Genomic DNA, 27,953 nt, shown 5'->3' on the forward strand with positions numbered 1-27,953 from the left:
TGAAATGTTGCAGTCATGATGCCTTGTGGTTTGAGTCCCTTGATCATGTGCCCCGAGGGAAATAAGTTGGTGGGGGCTGTGGATGACGGAGACGCTGAGGCTTCAGCAGGTGCATCTTCTGTTCCCCTCACACTCTGGGCTCCTCGGGGAGGAGGGGCTGGAGCCCTGGCCCACCATTAGCACAATGATCCTCAGGCTCCTTCTGGCTCTCAACTTCTTCCCCTCGATTCAAGTAGCAGGTAAACATTTTTTATTTCTTTTCTCCTCTGGGTTTTTCTTTCCAAGTCTTTGGTGGGCTTGGCTTCTCTTCAATTTCAGACAACTTATGAAATGTGGACTTTTGAAATGTAGTTCTGCTCTACCATGGCAGCCTGTTACTTAGAAATCCACTGAGTCTCCATCTACAGTATAATATTTTAACAAACATTCTTTGGAATTGAATGAGGTTTATTTAGCTATTAATTGATAGTGTCACAGGAAGCTATGAAAATGTTGCTTTTTTAAAAAAACTGTATGAAAACCGCTATATGTAGGTGGGTCCTGAAAGTTCTGGATTTAGACTGCCAGGATTCATACCGTTGATCCATTTCTTACCGGCTAGGTTTAGACTAGTAAGCCTCAGTTTAGACTTGCTAAGCCTCAGTTTTCTTCTCTATAAATTGCGGGTGGTAATAACCTCATCTCAAGTTCATTGTGGGGATAAAATGAAATGATCTGTGTGAAATGCTTAGTATAGTCAGAGCTTATCTTGCAAGATGAATGTTAGCTGTAGTTACAACTCTACTTGAATCGAATGTGTCAGAATGAATTTTGGAGTCATTACAGAAGGTGACACGATACAAATGCCAATAAATTACTTTCTTCTACAGTTGGCTGAAATCTGTTATCTTAGATTAAAATCCCTTACGCTCCCAATGATGATGAGGAGGCTATACTTAACACTATTATAACAGAGCTCCATTTCAGATGAAGAGACTGAGGGGTAGGGGTATGAATTTGTCCAAGGATATACAGATATTAGTTATGGGACTCAGGGTCTGAACCACCTTTAATCTGACTCTTCGGCCTATGCCACTGACCACGACATTACTCCACCTAACGTGATATGGTTTATAATTTCATAGCTCCAGAAAATTCCAGGGGTCAAACCATCTTTGGAAAATCACAATTCCAAACAGAAAGGGCTTGTTGCTTTGGTGGGCTGGAGACAGGTGTTTGTTCGACTTGTTCTCAGAGTTAGAAAATTGTCTCGCTTGGCTCAAGATTTGTACTGATGAATGAGCATGTTTAAATAAGTTCTTCTTCTCTTGAAGATATATCGAAAAGCCAGTATCTTCAGTTTTTTTTTTTTTTTCTCATTTATTTTGGTGGGTGTAGAGGCTGCGTTATTTGCTGTTATTCTTAACATCGTGTGCATGGGCTCCAAAGGGTATAATTTCCCAATGTGCCCAAGTGACATAGTTACAATTACGCCCATCTATTTTTGTTGCCTTCTGTGCCAGTGAGTGTATTTACAAACTGTGTGTATTAATAAAATGTACCCATTCAGTGAAAGACACAAGCTGGTGAGCTGGGTTATACCCCAGCATCTATCTGGTTGCCAAGCATTTAGAGCTACCAAATATTTTTTCAAAAGAATCTTTAAAATGTATTTTAAAGAAGGTCTTTAATGTCTATCTTAAGGATCTTTAGAATTTATTTTAAAAAAGCATTTAAAATTTCTTAATTAATTACAAGGAAACGATAGACAGAATAGGCAGAAAGGAAAGAGCAGCTCATTCTCACAGAAACTATGTAAGTATTTGTACACAGAATACTTTCCTGATGTGCTCTATGGACATCCATCTGTCATCAACTCACTGAATCTCTTTGGAAGATGTTTTTGGGAAGGCACAAAGCTTTAGATTTTTCCTTTGGAACATTTATTGAAAGGGGGTTATCTTCAGAGCCCTGTTAAGGATACACACATGTGGCACCTTTGTTTTCTATTTTGAGATACATCTACATTGTGAAGACCAACGCACCCCTGAAACAACATTTACGATTTGATGCTGAGTGGCCATCAAATGAAGTAGGAAAAGCGCTAGAGAAGGCACTTTTGAAGTGCTTCTCTCAGTAAAAAAAACTGTTGTGATAAAATAACTACATCATACCAACAATACATGGTCCATTCTAATCAATGGTGCAAAGCCTGTCATATGTTTTTGTCTGTATTTGTCCTCCCTGAAGAAATTATAGATGAGGTAAAATTCTCTGGTCACAGCGTCATTGTCCTCCCTAGCATTGAGAAAGTTTTCTGGTATGGCCGTGTTGAGATGTATGGGGTGTGTTGTGTATGCGTGTGAGTAGGAAGAACAGTATTACATGGTATCTTAACTAACTGGAATTTGGTAAAAAGTTTTTTAAAAAACAGGAAAAAAGGAAGAACTGTCCTTTTCCTCACTAATTTAAAGATTCTAACTCACTGGCTCCCAGCATAGCTTAAAATGCTTATTCTAGGAAAGTTCAACCTAACCTGATTCTTCATGATTTTAATGATGCTGTAGAAAGATTTTTATGACTAATTTAAAGAGGTATAATTTAGGGAGCATGAGGAAAAATTCACTTACACAATTCCTTTCCTCAAGTCACATGTTTCCTACCAGATTTGAGTAATTATGCAATGGAGATCCACAAATTGAGAGGATTTTGTTGGATTTTCAAATAGGAGTCTGACTTAAAACTGTAGTTCCTTGAAAGGGAACCAATTTGTGATGGAAGATGGAAGGAGTGTGCCTATAATAGATGGCATTGTTCATAGATTTTTCAGCCAATATTGGTCATTTTTTCAGCAAGGCTAATCATCCAGAATGAAGATAAAAATCAGGACAACTTATTTTTCCAGGAGAGGATTTTTTTTCATTTCTCCCCAAACCTCAGCAAATAAACTGTCAAAATGGCCAGTTCGAACATGATTGATTTCTCCAGTGCTTCTGGATTTCTCTTGGCACCTTTTTTTTTTCCCCCGAGAGAGGCACAGAAGGCAGGAAGATGGTTGGTTTTTAATAAAAAATCATCAGCAAAGCAAAGTAATGAAAGAGTTCATTTTTAGTTCAGCAAATGCCCCCTTTGAGGTAGTTGTTCACAATGGCAAGTAACTGACCTCTTATAGGGTAGTGCTGCCATGAGGGTAGGCTTAGGAAAGGAAGAGAGAGGGAGAGATGAGCATTGAAAAGGCATTGTTGTCCGCAGATTGCCTATCTGCCTGACGTCCACCGCACAGTAGCCTGTTTTTTGTTTTTTTTTGACTTAAAAAATTGACTGGGTGTTTTGTTATCTCAAGTAAATTCAATGGGCATTTCAAATGTATAGATGTTGTTTAAGACAGGATATTACATTCTTTTTTTTTTTTTTTCAAAGGCAACTATCCAGAAAAAACTTTTACAGCAAGGATTGTAAAATAAATATCAATATATCAATATCAAGAAATAGAATGAGTCATTTTCACAGACAGATTAGAAAGAGAAATGAATCTGTGATCGTAACTCTGAAGCTCTCACATTAAAACCTTTCTTATGGGTGGGGGGGTGGGGATCTTGTCTCTTCTTAAGACATAGACTGTCCTCTCTTTTAATGTCTTTATTCTATTTTCATGAGTGGACAAATGTCACATGAGTACCATTCAGCTTTTACCCTGTGTGGATATTTCCCTTCAAGTATTTCCTGTAGGCAGTGTGCTGACATTTATAAAATGAAAATTTTTATGCTACCAATATCCTAGAAGAAAATTCCGTTTGTGGTTTATCATCTCTAAAACAATAGCTCTTTTATTAACTAGTGTAGGCATAGATAAGGAGACACTATTGCCAACTTTCTTGTCTACGAATCAGAGGGCAGGCCATCTTTCAAAGCACAGTTATTTTGCAGCAGGTCACTGAAAAGGAGAAAATCTTTCATTTTCCCCTTTCATCTTGGTTAAATGTTTACTTGCCTCTTTTCTTCAAGAAGTTTGTTACGTATGGAAATACACAGAGGCCAGTAGAAGTATTCTTCTCAGTAGATGGTTTGGCTGAACTTCTGGGAAAAAATGACGTCTGGGTGGTTTTGTGACTGACTGAAGGGGTCTCAGGTTTTCGAAGCTGTGTTAGAAAAATCTGTCTCTTTTATGGCGATTTCTTGACACTGAGTTGTCATCAAAACATGGTACCCCAAGCTTTCAGACAGAGAATTGTTGCACGAGAATGGGTCCCTGAAGCTGGAGGAACACAGGCCCCATGGGGAAGTGGTTGCAAAATGGTTGTCTAACTTCTTGCTTGTTACCTTCATTTTAATGACCCTGAACTTCAGAAGAGAGGAGTACTGGATGGAGTCAAGGGCTACTTGGTCATTTGTTAGAGGATGTGAGGAAGAGAGTTTAGACTCCTTTGGTCTTGGTATTTAAATATTAAGGTCACTGGCATCTTGACTGAGTCTGTGTATCACCAGGCAGGTTACGTGTGTTTATGTTTTCAGTGCTGGATGAAAACCTGCACTGTGGTGGAGAATTTCTTACTTAACTCTGAGCTGCAACTTTATCTCTGCATCACCATTACCGTCATCTTTTCATTTGTCATCATCTTCATTATCTGTAGGACTCTGGCTGCCACGGTAACTGTGTTAATGGTTCCTGATGGTGTCATAAATGGCACCCACTCATAGTTCACTCTGACCTCTGATCTAATCGGTGACCCTTTTCTGCAGTAGCTAAGTGAACTTCATGGCTCACAATTCACCATGTAATGTATTGATTACGTCAGGAATTCCTGTTCATCACCCACTCATTGATACAAGAATCTGCATTACTGACATGTGTTACATTGTAATACTGACATCTATTCCCTTGTTAGGAACATAGGTGGTTGTTTGATTTTTTTTTTTTTTAACACTTGTTGAGAAGGTAGAGGGTTGTGCTTTTCATTGCTTAGGGATATCTAACAGATGATGAAGTATCAGAACATCCCTGTGGCTGTAATTCGCTTCCATGTAACCCGATGACTTTCTCTGGTACTGAACACTACTACTAATAAGGCTACAGAATTTAAGACCATCTTTCGGAATGTTGGGTCCAGGAGGGTTCCATTTCTGATCTACAGACTCTGTCCCATAGAAACTGGGTGAGAATGGGCACATGAATGTTTCCTTTTACTGAAGCTCCTGGGGGGACTAAAACAGGATATCACTAGGTTACTGTTCTCTAAAGTACTAGGTTCCTGTTCTGTAAAGTTCCTCCTTCTTCTTACATGTGAGCAAGACAAGTCTTCATTCTTGTGCCCATTTGATAGGTATTTATTAACATCTTCTAGATGCTATTCTAGGTTCTATGACTGATACAAAAAACCCAGTCTGAGCTTCAATGAAGTAAAAATGAGAATTGTAAAATCTTTCTAGAATTTTTTTTTCTTTCAATTTAGCATCATCGTGAATGATTCACTGTTTGTGGTAATTTATTTTATTTGTTCTCTGTATGTAATAATTTAATTTAGTTATAAGCAGCAGCATCCATATAACTGGTGAATTCAACCAGAGACATTTAGAGATGGGCAAGGACTTAGAGATCTCTCAAGCTATTGAAAAGGTGGCTGTGATGATGGGTCCTGGAAGATGCTAAAGAAAAGTCATTTTGCAATGTTCCTTGGCATGTTTTGGATGATCTAAGGCTGGACCCCTCTTGCTTATCTAATCAATCTTCTTTCACACCCTAATATAAGACCCCCAAACCCCAAATTGCAGCTTTCTTCACAGTCCCTGTGAAGACTGCTCTGGGCATTTTTGACCTTTCTGATGCTATAGCCTTCCTGGGGTTCCCTCTCTCCCCCTTTCCATCTATCCAAATCCTACTCATCTTTCGTTCCCTGACTATAATGCAAGATTCACTTCTTTTGAGGAAGCTCTCCCTGGGTATTCAGCCTTTATTATGGACTTGAAAGAGGAGTTCCAGTGGCAGTATAACTCAATCTAACAAAGACTTATTAAACCTCTGTTATATTTTAATCTTTATGGGAGCCTGAAGGAATATAAAAAGAGGAAAAGAAGTATAAGGACTTAGCACACAAGAACTGCTTGTGTAATTAACCAAGTTCTCTCTGCAGCCATAGACTTTTTGATCCAGCTGAGAAGACCATACATGACATGATATAGCAGTGCGGAAACAATAACTAAGTCTTTGGCTACTTCTCCTGCTCTTTCATGCCTTAATGACTTTGTATACATTATGCTTATAATCTGAAATGTCCCCTACACCTCTCACCTCTCACTCACCTACTCATTCCTTCTCGGAGACCCTAAGCGGCAAAGTGAGGGACTTCTTTCCTTCTCAGGGTTCCCCAAATTGTTATTGTGCAGTGATGCGTCTGTTTCTCCTCCTAGACTGTGAGCTCTTTGCAGGCAGGATCATGTCTTATTCATCACTATAACTTCACAGCACAGCAAAGATATAACTGAAGATTCCAGCACAGTGTTGGAAGCATTATTAGGTGTTCAACAAATATTTGTTGAAGAAGGAAATGAATGAATTAGTACTAAAATGAGGAAGCATAACATCAATATTCTAGTAAGATTAATATAGAATAGTAATATAGAATAGTAAGCATTTATGGGAATTGAATGGGACATTAAAGCTAGATATGATTTGAATGGATAATGTTTTTAATAATAATTCCTAGCTCATACTGATTTTTCACTTATAATGTGCCAGGCACTATTCTCCCTGGCTTCCCTTATATTAAATAATGTGTTCTTCGCTGAAATCCTCTGAAACAGTTGCGACGATCTTCTATCTGTATGATGAGGAAACTGAAGGACAGAGCAAACAGAGCAACTTGCCTATGGTCACACAGCTAGTAAGTGAGTCAATCCAGACCCTTGCTCCAGGATTCATGTTCTTAACCAACACCATGTAACTTCAGAAGGGAGAAGCAATACAAATAAAGAAATTAAACCAGGGATATTGTTCTGTGTTCTTGGCCAGAACTGAATGTGTGGAAGTGCGGAAAGGTAGGGTAGAATCAGGTCAAACCAAGGACTGAGCACTGGTCCCCCAAGTTTGGACTTATTTTCAAGGCATTTTGATGCAGTTGGAAGCTTTGGGAAGCAGGATGGTCTAGAATGTATAGAGACTAATGGCAAGGGGCGCACATTATAACACTTTGCCAGGAGTGGGGTAGTAGTTAGAATTTGGGTAGCAAAGGTGGGAACAGCAAGAAGTGACTATTCTGATGGATGCTTGAAAAGTAGAAATTCCAGGATATAGTGCCTGATTTGTGAAAGAGAGGGAGGGATCAAGAGTGAGGTCAAGATTTTTGGCTTCATAGAGGAAGGGTGGTATCACCGCCTGTAATCAAGATGTTCTGCAGTTGAGTTTTGGGGCAAACTGATGTTTAGTTTTAGAACATTGAGTTTGAAGTGAAGGCTTGAAATGACAGAAAAATGTCCTGTACAAACCTGAAGCTATGGGAGCCAGGTAAGAAGAAAATATCTAGGAATCCTCATCTTTGGAGTAAAGCTGATGTCATGGGAAAGGATGGCAATAGAAAGGAGAGAGTTGAACTGTACCTGGAAAATTGCTTGGTTAGGAGTCAGCGGAAGAGGATGATCAACCAGTGAAGGAGACAAAGAACATGTCTGGAGAGAGAAGAGGAGAAAGAGACTTGATAGAACATCACTAAAGCCAAAGAAGGAAAGAATTTCAAAAAGAGACAGTGCTTAATATCATCAATTATATAAGGGAAGAAGTGATTAGTGGCCTGGGAAGGCTATTGGTTTTGACTAAAAGGAGACCAGTTGGGACTTTTGAGCTTAGATAGAATGGTAGGAAAGGAAGATAAGACTTCAAAAAGTCAAGAAAAAGTGGAGGGGAACAATACAGAGATAGCAGAAAGAGAGGAAATTTTTAGGTAAAGACAATTGGGAAGTTCTATCACCTGTGATGTTCACCATTTCTTGTATATGATATGGTAGGTATGTAATAAATGTTTGCAAACCCAGTGACTTTATTATGTTTAAGATGTAGAAGGAACCAAGAGCTGTTCTTGAGTGTGTGTGTGTGTGTGTGATGTTGAAGGGCCATTAGGAAATAAAAGAGGAGGAGGGAGAACAATGAAGGACAGAGGCAGTCGTCACCTGGAGATGGGGAGAAAGATTTGGAGCACAGAGGATAGGAGTACTAGAGAGAAGAGGACAAATCTCTAAGAAGAATGGGGAGGGAGAGAAGAGATTTGTACAGGCAGCCATATAATGTTAGAATGGAGAAGGGGTAGATGAGTGATTACATGCTGGCATACTTGATATTAAAAACTTTTACTTAAAAATTATATCTATTTCATTCTCTCAGAACAGGTTTTAGTGTTAAACCTGTATCAGCAAGGGCCACTGGATCACACCTGCCTTAACTTTGAAGACCTCGCCCATCTCATTTTAAATTTGTTTGAGCCTTCAAAAATGTACAATATGGCTTGGCCTGGCTTCAGCTCATGGCTGAAATAAGAGGGTCACGAGATTCAGATCAATCCTGCCCAATATCCAGTTTCCAGTCAGGAAATTGAATCTCAGCATCTCCCTGTGTTTTTTGGACCAAGGATGTAGCTGCTTGCTGTTGGCTTTGGGGAGGCCATGTCTGTTTTTCTACCCTCCATTCCCTTTTATTTTTTTTCAAACTTAAAAGCTAACACCACTGATTTCTCAAGATAGGGGGGGATGTGATTAGGAGTTTTAGTCTGTTGAAATGTGACAAAATCTTTTCTAGGCCTTCATTTCCTTGTCTGATGTGTGAGGGGGTTGGACTTGAAGACATCTTAGGTCTATTTCTGGCTTAAACATCCTTCTTACAAGCAATAAAAGTGCTGGCTTTTACCAGTTTTAACAAGACAACTCAACCACCCCATCACTTTGTGGATGCTCTTATGATCTGAGAGAGAAAATACAAAGAACCGCTGAAGAGCAATATCTGAAAGTGCTTGGAGAGACCGCAAACCAGAGTGTTAGGTCCAAAGATGCTTGGAAACTATGGCAGGACTTGGCTTTTTCTTTTCTTTTTCTCCTCCACCTTCCTATATAATGTTAAGGTTCCACATAGTAATTATTTTCAAACTTCCTAGTCATGACATTTGCCTAGAAGATTCTGTATGTGTCAAGGTGGCCCTGCACAGACTCTTTGGAGATGTAAGATTGAGTTATTGTTATACTGTTCATGTAGAAAGCTATGAAGCCCTAGTTACCTATGGTTTGGATTACAGGCAACCTTTTAGGATAATAAAATTGGATATTTGGGAGGGGTTTGGAAGATTTCATATAAGGTACTCTGCCTTCTTGGCCTCTTAGATTATCTTCTAGCATTAGGGACTCAGAGGACAATTGTAGACCTTTGAACTGTAGGGGCTGGGTCACATCATACCCATTTATGTTGCTTTGTGTTTAGGAAGCTTCAATCCTAGAGCGCTTACACCCTACATTGCTGGGTAGTGTGTCTGAGCATTTGGGGTGGATGACAGTGCAGGCAATGGCTTTAGGCATGTTTAATATTAACTGTCATCCTAATACAGATGACATCCTGATGTACATAACTATTTGTAACTTTCTTGAGCTCTAGTCCAACACATCTAACTCCTGGACCTTTCCTTCGGGATGCTTTACCCACCACTCAAACCGAGTGTATCTGAAGCTGAACCCAGCAGCTTTTCTCCAAACAAAGCTAATTTTGCCAGCAATGCCTCTGCTTTCACCCTTCCCCAGCCCACAAACTCCGTGTCATTTCTGATTCTCGTTCACCGTCAGTGAGGACAACCAGGTCCCCACTCCTCATCTGTCCTGCCCACCCCAGCTGCCTCCTCTGCACCTGACACCCTGTGGGATCACATCAAAGCTATTGCAACAGCCTCCCAATTGGTCTCTGCTTCCTCTCCACCCTCTCCAGCAAGTGTGCTCTGCATTACTGTGCTAACCTTCCTGAAGGGGCACTTACCACCACCCTATTCTCAACTCAGGTGTCTTCATCGTCTCCCGTTGCCTTCCTAGCAAAATCCATGTGCCTTTTCTTGGCATTAAAGTCTCTCTGTGATTGGAAGCCACCATCTTTCCTATTTCCCCTTTATGTAAACAGAATGCTCTGCTGGTCCCTAATAAACCTTTATACTAAAAGCTATTTCCTTCATCTTAGCCTGTCTAAATTTACCCCCGACTTCATTGCCCAGCTAAAGGCCAGTTTGTCTTCATAAAAGCCTCCAAAATCATCTCAACTGGAAACAAGGCCTCTTTTATATGACTGTTAAGACAGGGCTTATAGACCATACATGGCCCTAGAGTGTAGCTAATGGTGTATTTACCTTAGGGTTTCTCCTAGAAGAAAGAGGTTGTATCTTTTACATCTTCCATCTCCCAAGAACCTAGTACATTGGTTCTATTATTTATTTACTGAATAAATCCATGACTTCATCATGGCAGAAGTCAGAATACCAAAGAACAATTTTTGGAAACATTGAAATTTCTTTTCAGAAAGTGCTTATTGATCATTTTGATAATTTTTCTCTCTTCATAATTGATGACTAGATACTCATTTGGGACTTTTTGCTACCGAACTATTTGATCTCGGAGTTAACTTCTTGACAGTTGTATGAAGCCCAATAGTTATGGAGCTTAGACTGGTGCTGGTTAATGGCAGCTTGCTGAGTAAATATATTAATCAGGTTATTATTTCTATTTTTATTGCTACCTATCTATAATCATTTGCATCTGTTTGAACTAAGGCCTCTAGATTTTGAATAAAAGTCACCCTTTCAATAAGAATAAATGTGCTGGACAGAACTGATAGTTGTAGACACACAATCTTGGGCAGGGCTGATCCCATGGTCTATTTGTCTGAACAAAGTCATTGCATCTGTCATGGCGGCCTCCTCTAGGTGATTCTCTTTCCTTCTGGTTCTGGTAACCTCACCCTGCCCATGAGCTTTTAGACCTAAGGGTGCTCATAACTTTGCTGCCATGAACTACAGTTTCTAGCATTTGCCTTGTGGCCTCCACACCTTTGCCAACAGTACTTTTAAAAAAATATACCTTCCTCCTGTTGCCCAATTTTGAGTGTGCCATTTGTTTTCTGCTGGGCTCCTGAATGGGATAACATATATGTATACACCGCATGCTTTTTCACAGCCCCTTTTGGGCGGAGCTTTCCTTAAACCTTGACCCTTGGGAAAACAGAGGGATTTCCAGATGACGGCCATTAGAAAACTAGATGGAATGACCACAAAGTTATTCTGAAAATGTGATGTTTGTTACTCTCCACCCAACCTCCGCCCACTTTATCATGAACTTCAGAGGGTCTGGAGCCATTTAAGGTATGCTAGGTCATTCATAGCTTTGTTTTTATCTTCCTAGTAACTCAAAGAAGATGGTCAAAGACTGATGAGTGTTTTTTACTCCTCTTTCTCACATCTGTAGGAGGCTGAGCCACCAGCTAGATTTCCAGAACCACCAAAAGAGGAAAGAGCCACTTTCCTCCCAGAAAGCGCAATTGGTCTTACAGGTTTCGGAGCAAACACTGCATTGCCCTGTTAACAAGCCTGGCCCTTATGGAGCCTAAAAAGGAACAAGTGGTCAGAGGGCCACGTGCTGAAGGGTATCCTAGGCCTGAACAGGAAATGTACTCAGAGGAAAGTTACAGTAACTTCACCAGTTCTGTGGTCAGGAGGGAGGTGCTCTGTGCCAGGGAAACCAGTGTCACCTTCACAGTGTGTTCACAAACATCGTAGGGCAAGATGGTTGAAAATAGAAAGCTTTCATTTGCTCTGGTTCCTGCCTGACATGTTAAATTCTGTTCAGTCAGAATTTTAAAAAAGGAAACGACGTGATTAGGATCTTACGATCTGATTTTTAAGCTGCAAAAGAAACTGTGATGTGCAGAAATGGAACCCAATGAAGTTCTTAAGAGGTTCCGAAAGAAAGTCACATTGCTAATTAAATACCTATCATATCTCCTTTTACTCCTTCCTTAACGTTTCAATGCACATCTCTGTCTTGAGTGCTGTCTACTCCACTCTCTGGTTCTGTTTCTCTGTGGTGCTATGATAGAGAAAAGGAAAGATGGCATATCCTAAATTAGACATGATAAATGTATGCAATTCACAAAGGTCCTGAGGTTGAGAATTTGCCCAATGAGGTTTAGACTGAAAAGTGATGTTCTATACTGACGAATTTAGTTCCAAGTATTTTGTACAAACTTGGGCAAGCGGAAATAGGAGAGCTGAGATGGCATCATTGTTGGTTGTGGATCTGAAATAATTTAAAGAGGCATTTCACATGACGGTATTGTCTGTAGGCCTTATCTGGGATCCATCATAACCTTTAGGAAGTCTCTGAAATCATAAGCAAAATGTTTTGTGCACATGCATTACAAGCCCAGAAAGTTTGGAGACACACTTTTTCTAAATATGACCATGAAATCAAGTGAATCTACTGAATGCACAAAGTTGGCTTTCTGAATAAAACATCCATGACTTCAAACATTATTCCTAGAAACATAAATAAATAAATAAATTTCGCTTTTCCATTATTTGTGTGACCTTGCTTAAAAAGTCGTTTTTTGTTTTGTTTTATTTTCAGTTGTCTGTTCTATAAAATAAGGTTTTGGTTTAGATCACCTCAAGAGTTCCTTCCAGCTGAGCACTCCAGCAACATGTTGGAAAAAATAAAATTTTAACTTAGTTTTGTCCTGATTCCACTCCATCTACTCCCCTATTCAATGGTATTTTCCTCCCTAACTCTCACTTCTAATACCATCCAATTATCGTCCAACTTTGAGAAGATCTAGAATCAACCACTGAAATTGTGTTGAAATTTTGATGCAAACTAACAGAGGGGAAAAAAAAAACCACCAGTAGATTAGAAGTCATGAAGCATGAGCCAAGTCATAAAGGTCACTTGTCCTATAAACTTGGGCAACTTGTTTGACCTCTTTAACCTCAGTTTCCCCATCTGTGAAATGCGCATAGAGATGACTGTCCTATTTATTTATTTCACAGGTTAATATGGAGTTCACATGAGATAAAATAGGAAAACGCACTTTGTAGCCCTGTGAATGTAGGCCGCAATTACTAATTTAAGTCAATGTGTTTCCCATATTGCCTTTTAGGCTTCATCTTCTTTTGAAATCCAAGCATTAACTGAGTTGGTGAGGAGGGTCCTTTTAGGGGCAGGATTTCTTCTCTGGTGCTTGGAACCACACCCGAGAGATGGTTATCCACTCCATCTGTGCAGAGAATTGATGGATTATTAATATAGTAATTGACCCATTTACAACAGGCAAAAAGGGAAAGGTTTTTTTGTTTTGTTTTGTTTTTTTGTTCTTTTGGTGACCAGTTCTCATGGAAGCACAAGCAACTTTCCATTTTCTAAGTCAGCTGTATCACAAGATTCACAGATTATCTGTGGGAAATCTTTTAGCTTGCACTGCCTTACTTATAAGGAGCAGATAAGTACCTTTTCACCTCCAGTCTTACTCTTCATGTTGCCTGTTGTTAAGGAGGAGTTGTGAGGGAAAGAGGTTTGAGGTTACAGCTTCCTGTCTCCACACCTTTAGCTGATTTAGCTGCTAGGAAAGGCTTTGAAAGCAAAGCACTAAATTCATCATCAAAACAACTTGTCAATTCAGTTAGAGAAATGTCAGCCAAGCGAATCTTTTGATACCAGAAGCAAATACAATTGATGGATTGACATGTTTCTCTTTTAATGCAGTAGGTTTGACCTAGGTGGACCTTGCTTAAATACTCACAAGAAGGAAAGGAAAGGCTACATGGAAAAGCTAGGTCTGCAAAGACCAAAATAACCTGAGAAGGGTGCTCTTCATTCCTAGCATGAAAGGACTCAAATACAAGATAGTACAGGGAAGCTAAATATTTCTCTAATGTCTTCTGAGCCTGGGTATGTTCTTAAATTTTGCAATGTGTTCTTAAATTATTTGATGTCTTGCAGATTCCCTGAAACTCAGAGAACTAAAAATACATTTCAAAGCCAAATATCATTTGATGTTTCTGTTACTGGTAGCTATGACTTATCCATGTTAATACTCATTCCAGTAGAGTGAGGGGTGCACATTTTCACAATGCTCCATTTTAAGAAAAAAATAAGAATTATTGTGTCTACTGTAAGTAGACACATATGATCACATATATTCAGTATCATTTAGAGAAATTGGTTCTCTTTTTCTACCACCAAAAGTGAATTTCCTTCATTTAGTGTGTCTTCAAAGCAGAAGTAGATTTTGAAATCCTATGATTCTTACTTAGGTTTCTCTAAATGATTGACATGAACCAAGGTGGGACCAAGGGCTATCAGGATATAAATAATGAAAACAAGAAGTTTTATCAGCCGATCTTTAACTTGGGTTGAACCCTAAGCTTAGGGAATCATTGCCACACACTAGCACATAGTTGGCACACCACTTCGTGCATAGCACCTAACGTTAAAATTATGTGCTGACATGGAAGGCAGAGTAAAGTAAACATTGACAAATACATTGGATGTCTCTTTTTATCAAATGGCCACGTCATCACTATTTTCCAAGTTCTTTTCCAACAAATTTTAGTACAAGGAGTCACACAAAAAAGGACTTTTCTTTCCCCTTTGAAGTTGTTGGATGTGCCATCAACCAGGAGAATATGGACTATGTAACCCCCAGTCAAGATCCTGAGAACTTGGATGACTCCTCTCTGAGAGGTTGTGTAATTTGCAGTGCTGAGGTGGAATGGGTTCAGAGAAATCCCCTATAACCATGCTCACGTTTGAATTTGGAAGCCCCATGATGAGCGGAAGTAAAGTCTATCTTCTAGTTATCCCACTACATTATGTTTTGTGAAGGAAAGCCAGTTCCAGGAGAGAAATACTACCACTTCTCCCTTGTGAGAACAGAAAACAGTGAACTAAACTCCAGGGAGTCAATTAGTTTTGAGGTAACTAATATGCTCTTTGCAGTGATCTCTTAGGCTGGAAGAATGTCTTTTTCATAGCTCAGATGTCTAACCTTCACCTCAGTTTCTCATAATGAGTGAAGAAGAGACATAGGTAAAAGAAAAACAGTATTACTTACTGGTTGGTCTGTATGGCCTGAGGATAATCATTTCTAACTCCTCCTCTCTCACTCACCACATCTAAGCCAACGCTGAGTTCTGTCAGTTTTAACCTGCACATATTTCTTGAGCTTATCCACTTCTCTGTAATCAGTTCAGACGTAGGGGCGCCTGGGTGGCTCAGTGGTTTGGGCTGCTGCCTTCAGCTCGGGTCATGATCTCAGGGTCCTGGGATCGAGTCCCGCATCGGGCTCTCTGCTCGGCAGGGAGCCTGCTTCCCTCTCTCTCTCTCTCTGCCTGCCTCTCTGCCTACTTGTGATCTCTGTCTGTCAAATAAATAAATAAAATCTTTAAAAAAAAATAAGAAATCATAGTTCAGACGCTTATCACATCTTACCTAGGTCACTATGATTGTATCCTAACTTGTCTCCATGTTTTTACGCTTGTGCCCTTCAAATTTGCCTTCCACATTTTTACTAAAGTGGTATATAGCAAATGAAATCACCTTTCTGCTCAAGATACTTCAATAGGTCCCCATCACCAGCAAGAGAGCCCAAGCTGTGAACTATGCTTGTTTTGCCAATATTTTCTTTTACAAGTCATGGGCCGGCAAAATGGAGGCAGCTCTAATTCCCTATGTCTGCCATACTCTTTCTCACCTCCTTATCTCCTCTGCGTAGATCCTTCTTTTTCTCTCTTTGTCTTGTATTCCCTATAGTACTTGACCTCACACCCTATTCTCCACCACATACTCTCTTACCTCACTTCACCCCAACACAAAGGCTCCTCTTAGGCTTTTACCTAATAAACTTGTTGAATAAATGCATGCCTACTTCCACGTCAGGTCAGCAGTCACCTTGAGAAATCCTTAGCTGGTTTTCTAGTTGCTTGCAGAAATGCCCTGAAGATCACTGTGCCACTATCTTAAAAGTAGCTGTTTATGAATCTTTCCTTCCCACCAGACTGTAGCTGCCCAAGGATAGAAACTGAGCCCTGTTCTCTTTGGGAAATAGACTTTTTCCTTCTGTGTGCCTCTTGGGAGGGTGTCACATTCTGAGTGATACAGGACATGTTAAGTAAACTACTGGAGTATAGATGCTAGAGCTTTTCTTCCTTCTCCCTCTCTCCACCTCACTGTGGGTGCTAGGAAGAGGAGCCCAAACTGGGTCCAGGGTTTCTCTCCAGCTTTCCCGGTTTTCCTGCTTATGCTCCCTTTTGTTATCCTAGCAAATAACTCCTATGCTGATTTTTTCCCCTTATGTCACCTCTCAAAGGCAGAGTAGGAAGAATTTGATTGCCTCTTGACACAGAATCCAGATAATTAGGGACAGTTACAATCCCTGGAGGTCTCAGTAAGCAGAAATACCAGCACCTAACCCGGACTCCCTGAAAAGCAGGCATTTCTTGCTGGATTTGGCTCTTTTAATCAGAACTGGCCCAGTGATTCTTTCTACATAAATAAAAATAAAACCAAGCAAAATGAAACACAACAAAAACAAGTTGAATTTCCCTATTTTAAAAAATATTTTCTTTATTTATTTGGCAGACAGAGATCACAAGTAGGCAGAGAGGCAGGCAGAGAGAGAGAGAGGGGAGGAAGCAGGCTCCCTGGTGAGCAGAGAGCCCGATGTGGGGCTCCATCCTAGGACCCTGGGATCATGACCTGAGCCAAAGGCAGAGGCTTTAACCCACTGAGCCACCCAGGCGCCCCATGAATTTCCCTATCTTGATGGGTTTAAATTTTGGTTACCTACATGTGCTTTTCAGTGCTTTAAGGGGGTTTTGAGTGAATAATAAATGAAGCTAATGTTGTTGTGGAGACACAAATTTTGAACAAGGATTTGATGAGATGGTAATCAGACCTTGCTGCTGATAACAATGACACAGTCAGATTACCACCTTTCACTTATTGATTATTTAATGAGATCTTATCATTCACACAGTAGTATATAAAGAAACATAACAGATTGTCCTTGCTCAAAGAAGACCCAGAAACTGGAGGTCTAGAGGAAATAAATACACATAAAAGCCTGAAGTATATGAAGCAAGAGGTGTTCCACATGTAGAACCTGACCAAATGGCAAATGAGTGATACAGATAGTAATCATTTGAGACCTAAGAAGGGAGAGACGCTTTAGGCCATGAGCTTAGTTAGCAAAGTATGGAAAGAGGAATGCTCACACAGTATATTACTGGGATGTTAAATAGTCTGGCTGGTTGGGAAGATTGGGTTTGAGGAGATATGACTGGAAAAACCTGTGGAGGCCTGGGAATTGAGGATAAGAAATGAATTTTCAATTGTTAAGTCACTGGTTCTCAAACTTGACTGCAAATTAGAATCTCCTGAGAAACTAAAAATACTGATGTCTGGGTTCTATACACAGAGATTCTGCTTAAATTGACCTGGGAATCAAGGGTTTTTAAATTGCAGCTGATTTTAATATGCTGTCACCTTGAGAAATCTGTTACACGATTGTGATTTTCAACCCTCACTAAATATTAGAATCAAAGGGGGAAATCTTTATGACAATACTAAAGATGACCCACAGAATGGGAAAAAATATTTGGAAATCTGGTAAGATTTATATATGATAAGGAATTCACATCAAAAATATGTAAAGATCTCTGATAATTCAACAATAAAAAACAGTCTGGTTAAGTGGGCAAATGATCTGAATGAACATTTCTCTAAAAATGATAGACAAATTGAGCACCTGGGTGGCTCGTTTGGTTAAGTGTCTGCCTTTGGCTCAGGTCATGATCCCAGGGTCCGGGGATGGAGCCAGGGATTGGGCTCCCTGCTCAGCAGAGGGCCTGCTTCTCTCTCTCCCTCTGCTCCTCCCACTGCCTGTGTGCTCTTTCTCTCTCTCTCTCTCTCTCTCTGTGTGTGTCAAATAAATAAAGTCTAAAAAAGAATGAGAGACAAATTATTAAAAAGCACATAAAAAATGCACCACATCATCAGTCATTTGAGAAATGCATATCAAACCACAATAAGATACTGTTTCATATCCACCGGAATGGCTATGGTAAAGAAAATGAACAATACCAAGTGTTGGGAAGGAGATGGAGAAATCAGAATCCTCAGACACTTTCGGTAAAATGTAAAATGGTGGGTGCCTGGGTGGCTCAGTGGGTTAAGCCTCTGCCTTCGGCTCAGGTCATGATCTCAGGGTCCTGGGATCAAGTCCCGCATTGGGCTCTCTGCTTGGGAGCCTGCTTCCTCCTCTCTCTCTCTGCCTGCCTCTCTGTCTCCTTGTGATCTCTCTCTGTCAAATAGATAAATACAATCTAAAAAAAAAAATGTAAAATAGTGCAGTTGTTTTGGAAAAGTTTGTCAGCTCCTCAAAAAGCTAAACAGAATTACTATATAAGCAAGCAGTTCCTCTCCTGGCATACACCCAAGAGACCTGAAAGCCTATGTCCGTACAAAAATGTATATCCATTAATGTTCATAGCAGCGTTATTCATAATAGCAAAAAAGTGAAAGCAAATGATGACTGGAAGAACAAAACTTGGTATATATATACACAAGAGGATATTATTTGGTCATGAAAATGCATGAATTCCTGATACATTTTGCAACAGAGATGAACCTTGCAAACATGATGCTAAGTGAAAGAAGCCAGACAAAAAAGGCCATATAGTGTATGAGCCCATTTATATGAAATGCCCAGAATAAGCAAATCCATAGAGACAGAAAATAGTTCAGTGGTTATCAGGGGCTAAAGGGAAGGAGGAATGAGGAGTGGTTGTTAACGGGTATGGGGATTTCTGTTTGGGGGCAATAAAAACACAATATTCTGGAATCAGATAGTGGCCATCCATTTGCAATTTGTGAATAAAATAATAATAAAAAAAAACAACTGCCAGAGGGAAGGGAGGTGGGGGGATGGGCAAAATGAGTGAAAGGGAGTAGAAGATACGACTTCCACTTGTGGAATGAGTAAGACTTGGGAATGAATGGTACGGCATAGGGAACACAGTCAATGGTACTGTAAATACTGATGTGTGGTGATAGATGGTAGCTATGCAGTGGTGAGGGTAGCGTAACTATAGAGTTGTTGATTCTCTGGGTGGCATCCCTGAAACCAATGTGACGTTGTGTGTCAACTACACTCGAATAAAACAAAATAAAACCCAACCACTGACTTGTATATTTTTAAAAGGTGAACTTTAAAAAAAGAGAGTGACTTTATGGTACATGAATTATATCTCAGTAAGTTGTGTGAAAAAAATGAGAAGAAACAATACAAATCCCGTCTTGTACCCAGCATAGACTAATTAAATCAGAAGTTTTGGGAATGGGAACTGGATCTATCCAGTTCCCATTCCCAAAAGGGTTTTTTTTTTTTTTTTTTGAAGTTTTTGATGTACAGCCAGAATTGAGAACAATCCAGGTGATGGAAAGCTGCTAGTAATTTAGTTCTATGCATCTTCCTTTCTCCTAAAGCAAAAACAAAACGCCTGAGCACCTGAATGCAAATCCAGGGCAAATTGTAGGTTTTATTTTAATAGATTTTTATTTTATTTGGGTCTTCAGTGTGGGTGCGTAGGGTGTGGTTTCAAAAAAACCTCTTTTTAAAGAATGCGAATACATAGACAATTATTAGCATGACCCAAAATAACAGCAATTTTTTTGGAATTAAATTTTGAATCAGAGATGCAAAGCCATTCATTATTTTTGAGAAATTCATTGTTTAAGAGTGACGGAAAATTTAGAGAAATTTGCAAAGTTGATTCTTAGTGGTTAAGAAGGGTGGTTCTAAGTGGTCTGTTTCTCAGGTGGTTGTAGTTGGGTTTTTAGTCGCAGCTTTGCTCACCAACTATTCAGCGATTTTAGAGAGGCAATGGGCATACAGTGGGAGACAAGATGGAATACATGTGTTCTCTTCCTCATGTAGGCTTATAATACCTAGCTTCAGGTTCTTTGCTTTTAAAGTGAAAAGATTGAACTAGACGCTGTCCAGATTCTTTGATCATTCACTGGAATAGCATTGAGGCAAAAAAATGGAGCAGAGGGGCAGCTCTTGTACACCCCTTCCATCTCCTGTGATTTAAGAGAACAAATATGGCAAGTTCTTGAGCAGGCTCCTCTCAGAATTTGGAAGGTAAGTTAAGCTTTTGGGGTTGTGTCTTCTCTTACTTTTTATCCTACTTCTCTTACTTTTATCCGACTCTTGGAATGGCCAATAAACAAAGTCCAAACGTTTCAAAACATTTTAGTTCACAAAAGCCTGTATCACAACTTAAAGCCAAATCTATTTTTGTATCCATGTCAGGTGTTCCAAAGCCATTTCCAAGGATCCCACTCAATCAGGAAGATAAACAATTAAGCATGATTAACATCATTGGAATCTTAGTACAGATTCAAAAATTCCAAATGCGTAGCTGTGGTGCTCAGTGCCAACAGAAGGCCACATTCTGCCCTCCAAGTGAAAACACACTGCATTGTCCCAGTCAAAGGAGGATGCAGATAATATCAAAATGCAAACTTTTAAACTCTCACTATAATTTTCTTCCAAAGAACTCCTGCAACTTCATCTGCCAAGAGAAAGCCTTTGCTGGAAATCCGTTTATTTTATTAATTATTATGTCTTGATTTCAGGGGGGAAAAAAAGTCCTCATGCTCTTATTCTAAGCAAATGATTTTTCCTTCTTCAGAAAACAAGATTTTGGTGAAGCAGTTGCCCATGCTTGTGGTGTACAACAATGAGGTCAACCTGAGCTGCAAGTATACCCACAACCTCTTCTCAAAGGAGTTCCGGGCATCCCTTTATAAGGGAGTAGACAGTGCTGTGGAAGTCTGTGTTGTGAATGGAAATTACTCCCATCAGCCTCAGTTCTACTCAAGCACAGGATTCGACTGTGATGGGAAATTGGGCAATGAAACAGTGACATTCTACCTTCGGAAGTTGTTTGTTAACCAAACAGATATTTACTTCTGCAAAATCGAGGTCATGTATCCACCTCCTTACATAGACAATGAGAAGAGCAATGGGACCATTATCCATGTGAAAGGTAACACATAACTCTACCAGGGCACTGCTCTAAAGTAAGAGTTTTCAGTGGCAGTCTTGCAAACTAGGTCATGATCAATGGTGGGGTTGGATAAGTCCCAGAGAGGAAGTCTACACATTATAAGCTGGTGATATTTTTTATATTTTGATCCCTTTCCCATTCTTCTATAAAGTTCAGAAGGAAGGAAATGTACTCAAGTGCCACTCCCATGTTTAACCCATTCTGTTCTATTTTTCAGAGAGACATCTTTGTCCAGCGCAGCTGTCTCCTCAATCTTCTAAGCCATTTTGGGCACTGGTGGTGGTGTGTGGAGTCCTAGTTTTCTATAGCTTGCTAGTAACAGTGGCTCTTTGTGCTTGCTGGGTAAGAGAAGCAACACTATTTTGTGTAACTTTTCCATGCATGTGTAATCTGAACACATTCAAGAAATTTGCCCATGTAGTTCATTTTCTGTTTAATACATGATTGTTAGTATTATTGCTGTTATTTCTCTTCTCTTTTAACCTGTTTAGCTTTATTTGAGATGAAAATCTAATGTGAATTCTATTTTCCAGAAGGTAGTAATTAGGTGGCCATGCAAAAAAAAGAAGCTGAAAACTGGGGATCGAGTCTTAGGGCCAGTTACTTTTCTTTTTCCCATTTTGCAATATCATGATGATATATAAATTAGTTTTGATATACATATATGTATAAAAATCTAACAACTTGGGAATCAAGGCACTGAAACCAATGCACAATTTTTGTTCAGGGTCCAAAATTGTGAGAAATTTGGTTACTGAAATTATGCATTCAAACCTAGCAAAGAAACTAGGTCTGTTTATCTGAGTCATATTTTTATCTCCTCTGAAGCAGTTGAATTTCGTGAGGCCAAGTATGGTTGCTGTCATTATGAAACCATAATGGGAGTTAGACTTTTCTGAGTTCTCAGCACTGAATTAGAGTTTACCAATTTGTGCAAATGTTCATGTAATGAGCTTGGTGTATTTTTCTTTACCTCCTTCAAAGTCGAAGGTTTGAACACATCTTGATGGCCATAACCAATGTTAAGATGGGACTCCCTTACCGATGGTCTTTCCCTTACTCAGAAACCTCCCTTTCTCATGTACATGGTGTGGGACAGAATGTCTCCTGCACTGGTTTCACGTTGTCTTTGAGTTTTTTCCTATGTTAGATGCATGTGTGAGTCATTTCTTCAATAAGAAATGTATGCTCCTCAAGAATAAAGGACCACTTCTCTTGATATACACCATCCATGTGGTATTAAGCATTTTTAATGCTTAATGAGTGCTTATCAGATTTATGCATTAATAACCTTCCTAAAGGCCAAACTAAGGACTTAAATGAACATATCTTTAACAGATATTCTACACATTTAACTAACCCATAGATGGGTCAGTGACTTCTGGAACCCACACCTGGTGAAACCATTCTATTTACTAAAGACTTGGTGCTGGGTTGGGGGCAGGGCAGGGGATGGACAGAGGTGAGGGGGCAGCCTTGAGTTCACAATCATGTAAATGACGGATCTAGCCTGAGATTTTTTTTTTTTTAAGATTTATTTATTTGAGAGAGAAAGAGCATGAGTGTGAGAGTTAGGGGGAGGGGCAGAGGGCAGGAATCCTCAAGCAGACTCCCTGCTGAGCACCAGATATGGGGTTTGGTCTCATGACCCATGAGATTATGACCTGAATTGAAACCAAGAGTCCAATGCTTAACCGACTGAGACACCCAGGTGTCCTACCTGAGATAGGACACCTATCTCTCTATTTATTTATTTATTAAATTATTATTATTATTATTTATTTATTAAATTATTATTATTATTTTTATCATGTTAGGCACCATACTGTATGTCATTAGTTTTTGATGTAGTGTTCCAAGATTCATTGTTTACACATAACACCCATTGCTCCATGCAATATATGTACTCTTTAACACCCATCACCGGGCCAACTCACCCTCCCCCAGCCTCTCTACCCTCTAAAATCCTTAGTTTGTTCCTCAGAGTCCATAATCTCTCATGGTTTGTCTTCTCCTCTGATTCTCCCCCTTCTTTTTTCCCTTTTTTTCTCCTAATGTCCTCCATGCTATTCCTTTTAAACTCTGTTGGCTTATTTCCAAAGTCTGCCTCTCGATCAATCCCCACATGCTGCTAACATTTTGGAAAACTCTAGGGGCAGAGATGGACATTGGTTAGGCTGCCTGTTTGCCTAATCTGTCTCTTCTGCAGAGTAGGAAAAAAAGTGGCTGTTGATTCCTAGAAACCCCTTATACTAGATAGCAACTTGATATTTACCCGTCTTGCTTCCTCCAAGTTGCCCAACCCTGAGAGCCTTTTATGTACAGAAATATTGCTTAAATTCTTTCTCTGATGTCAGTTCTGTCCCTCATCTTTCTTGATCTTGGGGTCTTCATACAAGTTACGTTCCCACTTTGAACCTCTATGGTGTTTGCCAATGATTTTAGAGGTTAGAATCTTAGTCCTTATTTTTATCTCTTGGGAATTTCAACTTCTTAATCTAAAATATAGGTGAAGTGGCTTTATGGGTACACTTCCAGGACAGGTACTTCCTTTGTTATTGTTGACCTAGGTCAGTGTCATACCAGCTTCCCAGGAAATAGTTTTGAGACTTACTTTAACTTTCGGTGGCCGGAAGGGTACTGCTCACCATTTAAAACTTATTGTAGGGCGCCTGGGTGGCTCAGTGGGTTAAGCCGCTGCCTTCGGCTCAGGTCATGATCTCAGGGTCCTGGGATCGAGTCCCGCATCGGGCTCTCTGCTCAGCAGGGAGCCTGCTTCCTCCTCTCTCTCTCTGCCTGCCTCTCTGCCTACTTGTAATCTCTCTCTGTTAAATAAATAAATAAATCTTTGTAAAACTTATTGTAAACACACATTAGAATATCAGTTACTATAATCAGGCACGAATTGGCTCAGTGACTGGAATCACCCAGAGGAACAAAAGTCTTGTCATTTTCAGTGAATTTAAACAGTTCACTTTCAACTTGGAAACATCATAGATGCTACAGGTTTTTCTTTGGTAGCACTACTTGCTTTGTCTTGATAAAATTTAACTTTGGTCTTATTCTGTTCTGTAAATTCCCTGTGAATTAGGAAGAGCCAGTGCTTGGCATGATCTTATCTTCTGCGGCCTCTTATAGTCAATTAGGTTGTCCAATAAGAACCCTTTATTTGCCTAGGTCTTTGTACTGTCTGACCAAAAGAGTGTGAAATAAATATATATCTTTATTTTATAAGATAACATCACATCCCCCCCCCACCCCAAGCTCATCTTTTCTTGCTGCTGTTACTGTTTAAGCAATCAGCACCTTGTTGATCCCAAGAGATTAGCCATTTCCTGGGTCCTATTCTGGGAGCCTTTTTTGACTGATCTGCTCTATGCCTTGGTGCGAGGTGCTGTTCTCCGGAACTTCCTGAGGGCTTGTGATGTGCTACCGTAGGCAGTTGTAGGCTGAGCGGGTTTCTGGGAGCAGCTGCACATTCTATCCCAGCTCTTGACTTGTTGCTTACATTTGAATAAATAAAGTGCTCCCCTCTACCAGCCTGCTGCGGAACAGCACCTGCTACTGTCACTCATTCCTCCACTCACCCAGTTGAGCTGGAAAACCTATTCTCTTTCTTAGTCTAAAGGAACCTTTTTGAAAACACGGTCTTCTCCACGATCAGTCACAATGTAGGGAATGTGGACAGTGTGTGGATAGGTGGTATCTTCCTTTAAACCAAGCGTGCCCTTGAAGACTGTGTCTTTAAGTGAATTGTGTCTTGCTGTTGCTTCCAGGAAATAGGTGGGTAAGGGTGGGGGTGGTGTGAGGGCAAGGGAGGAATGGTCCTGAGATCACACATCTTTAGTGGACTTAATAGAATGGTGAAGACCTTATCAGGTCTTCTCTACCAGCTATAGTTGTATTTGAGTGTTTGGAGGCAAAGACTGCTATTTGGTGTTCTGGCAAGGGAAGTCAGAGCAGGAGTAAGTACTAAAGTGCTTTCCAGGGTATCAGCAGCGGCCTTCCACATGTATTCAGAGGCAGAGGTTTCCTTGCCCTTATCCTGCCCTGCCATAACCCTGTGCTCGAGAGAACGCTGGTCCTTATTTATGGAAAGGATGTAAAGCTACGATGTTTGAAGAGCAACTTCCCTCACCCACTTTGTTTCCATGGCTACCTCTCTTGAATGAATCTCCCAATTATGTCTGTTGAACACTATCCACTTCTTCGTTTCAGCTGGATAACCCATCCATCATTTATATCCTAAATGACCAAAGCTGAATTTGTAACCTTCTCTTACAAATATACTTCTCCTTTTGTCCTGCCTTATATCCATGGATGGAACAGCCCCCTTCCAGTCTACCAGGCTCAAATCACTGGTCATTTCTGAGGATGAGCAAAAAGGAAAGGTCAAGCAATCTGACAGTATTCATTCTAAATTTGGTTCCATGTTTTGTATCACTTGCTTCCTTTTCATCCCATTCCTTTTCATGATCAGATTCCTTAGATCGGGATTTCTCAATCTTGGCACTATTGACATTTTGGGCTGGGTAATGCTTTGGTGTCAGGGGCTTCCCTGTGCAACATAGTGTGTTTAGTTGCATTTCTGGCCTCTACCCACTAGATGCCATAGCATTCTTCCCAGTGGTGACAACCCCAAATACCTTCAGACATTGTCAAATGTCCCCTGGGACAAGGGATAGGGGACTGGCAGTGTCAAGGATGAGGTTTAGGAAGTCTTGGGCAATTGTATATGTAGAAGTGTCACTCACTGAGATAGAAACACTGGGAGAAGACCAGACTTTAGGGGAGGATCTCAGTTTCCTTTTGGACATGTTTTGTTTGAAGTGTCTTTGAGGTCCCATCCAGAGATATAAATTTGGGTGAGTAGGTGGTAATTGAAGTTGCAAATGGGGTTGAGTTTGCCTAGAGAGAGAGGATGGAGTAAGTAAAGGAGGTGGTCTGTGAGGAGCTTTAACACTGAATGGCTACTTAGAGAAGGACGAGCTTGCAAAAGAGGCATGGAAGGAGTAGCCAGATAGGTAGGATGATAACCATCATGGTGCCGTCTTAGGGAAGGCAAAGTGGAAGAGCATCTCAAAAAGGCAAGAGTCATCATTAGTAGAGAATGCTACCAAGAAGTCAAAAGATGAGGCCTGAGAAAGATGAAGACATGTTAGTTGGATTTAGTAATGTGAAGGCTGGGGTTTTCCAGCTTGCTCCTGCTCATTTGACAAGCCTCAGGGAGGAGCATGGAAATAAGACCAGGGCAGAAGTCACTTGCTCACTTACGTGTTCAAGTGTTCATGTCATTCACGTTCCATGTATCTACACATCAGGCCTAGGTGCCTAGAAATAGACACTTTTTTTTTTCATAATAGGGAATTCTAAATTCGGAAACCCAGGTAGCTATTTTTAGAAATTTTTATGGGTCTTTTAACAAACATGTAAAATTTGCCATCACATTGGTTCAGAAAAGATGCTCTTAACCTCCAGTAAAAACTACGCTAAGATTCATAGTGCATGTAACTCTTGCTCTGGGTTTAGTATTGCCCCTACTTCCCTCACCCCGATAGAAATTCATCTAGAAGGAGGTGAATCTGAGGAGCAGAGATAAGTGACACCATTATCTTTATGGATATGTACATACACACAAGAGAGTAGGAATGTAACTTGTTGTCTTGAACTATACCTCTCCACTAATTTAGACTCCAGGGCTATGAATTTATGATTATTTCAGACTCTAGAGGGGTGAAGGTTCTCTCGGATTAATGATGCAAAAACAGCTTGTTAAGCAAATGACAGATTTAAGAAGATTGCAGTGGGGATGCTTAACCTTTTCAAAGGAGGAAGGGCCTTCAAGAGTATTTACACATGAACAGTGGATATATTAATCAGATGTGCTTTTGGAATTTAGATCAAATAACTGCATTGAGGGTAACATGGGTATATTCAACCCAAATACCTTCTTTGATTCAGATTTTGCATGTTAATTTAGAAGAGTCCAAAGAAGTTAGGTTTGATGAGGCACTATCCTGTCCAAGGCACTCAATGAATACAGGTGTGTTCAGCTTCATTTGTCAGTCCATATTCTGAGTAGTTGCCTGCCCCCGCCCAGTCTTAGAGTTACTCCCACTACATCTCGTTCTGTTCCCTGGCACCCCTTCACAGAGACACTTCTCTTTTCTGCAGATGAAGAGTAGGAGGAGCAGGATCCTTCAGAGTGACTACATGAACATGACCCCCCGGAGACCGGGGCCCACCCGAAGGCACTACCAACCCTATGCACCAGCGCGTGACTTTGCAGCATACCGTTCCTGACATGGACGCCTATCCAGATGCAAGCCGGCTGGCAGCTCTTCACCCACTCAACACAACTGCTCTGGATAGGAAAAACCTGCCTCGTCTTCAGCCGGCCACGGGCTCCTTCTACAGGCTCTTCTTAAGCCAGTGATGCCAATTTTTCTTGAATGACTAGACCAAATAACATTATTTTGAGACTCCGAAATGAAGTTAAAGAATATTATTGTGGCAGGCTCTATCTTGTAGTGCCATGACCCAAATGCCAACTTAACACATATTTATTGACTTAAGAGGTTATAGTAGAAAACAAACAAACAAATCCATGGATTCTGTCAACCTTGAAATCTGCTTTCCATTTCACTCCTTTCTCCTTCACCTGAACATTGTGGTCAAGTGAAATGCAATATGGAAGGACATTTTAGATGGAGAAGAAAGGATAGAAAAACATTCTTTTTGGTTAAATGGGGGTTTATAGTGGGGATAGTTTAGAGTGGGGGAGAGGGGACGGAGACTTACACATTTCAAAAACCATTAAAACACTCTCTCTCATTCCTGAAA

General features: G+C 40.2%; 1 protein-coding gene across 2 annotated transcripts; it reads left to right on the forward strand.

Annotated features, from left to right (window-relative positions):
• Window positions 1-27,953, forward strand: CD28 (CD28 molecule). 2 transcript variants are annotated; one of them, XM_032354526.1, is made up of 4 exons: window positions 1-109; window positions 20,733-21,089; window positions 21,328-21,452; window positions 27,285-27,953. In XM_032354526.1, the coding sequence occupies exons 1-4, from the start codon at window positions 16-18 to the stop codon at window positions 27,411-27,413; spliced, it is 705 nt and encodes a 234-aa protein (XP_032210417.1). In that variant the 5' UTR covers window positions 1-15; the 3' UTR covers window positions 27,414-27,953. The 2 variants fall into 2 exon arrangements, with proteins under 2 accessions (XP_032210417.1, XP_032210416.1); XM_032354525.1 differs by having other exon boundaries at window positions 4-239.

The sequence above is a fragment of the Mustela erminea genome, chromosome 8 (genome assembly GCF_009829155.1).
Source record: "Mustela erminea isolate mMusErm1 chromosome 8, mMusErm1.Pri, whole genome shotgun sequence".
NCBI lineage: Eukaryota > Metazoa > Chordata > Mammalia > Carnivora > Mustelidae > Mustela > Mustela erminea.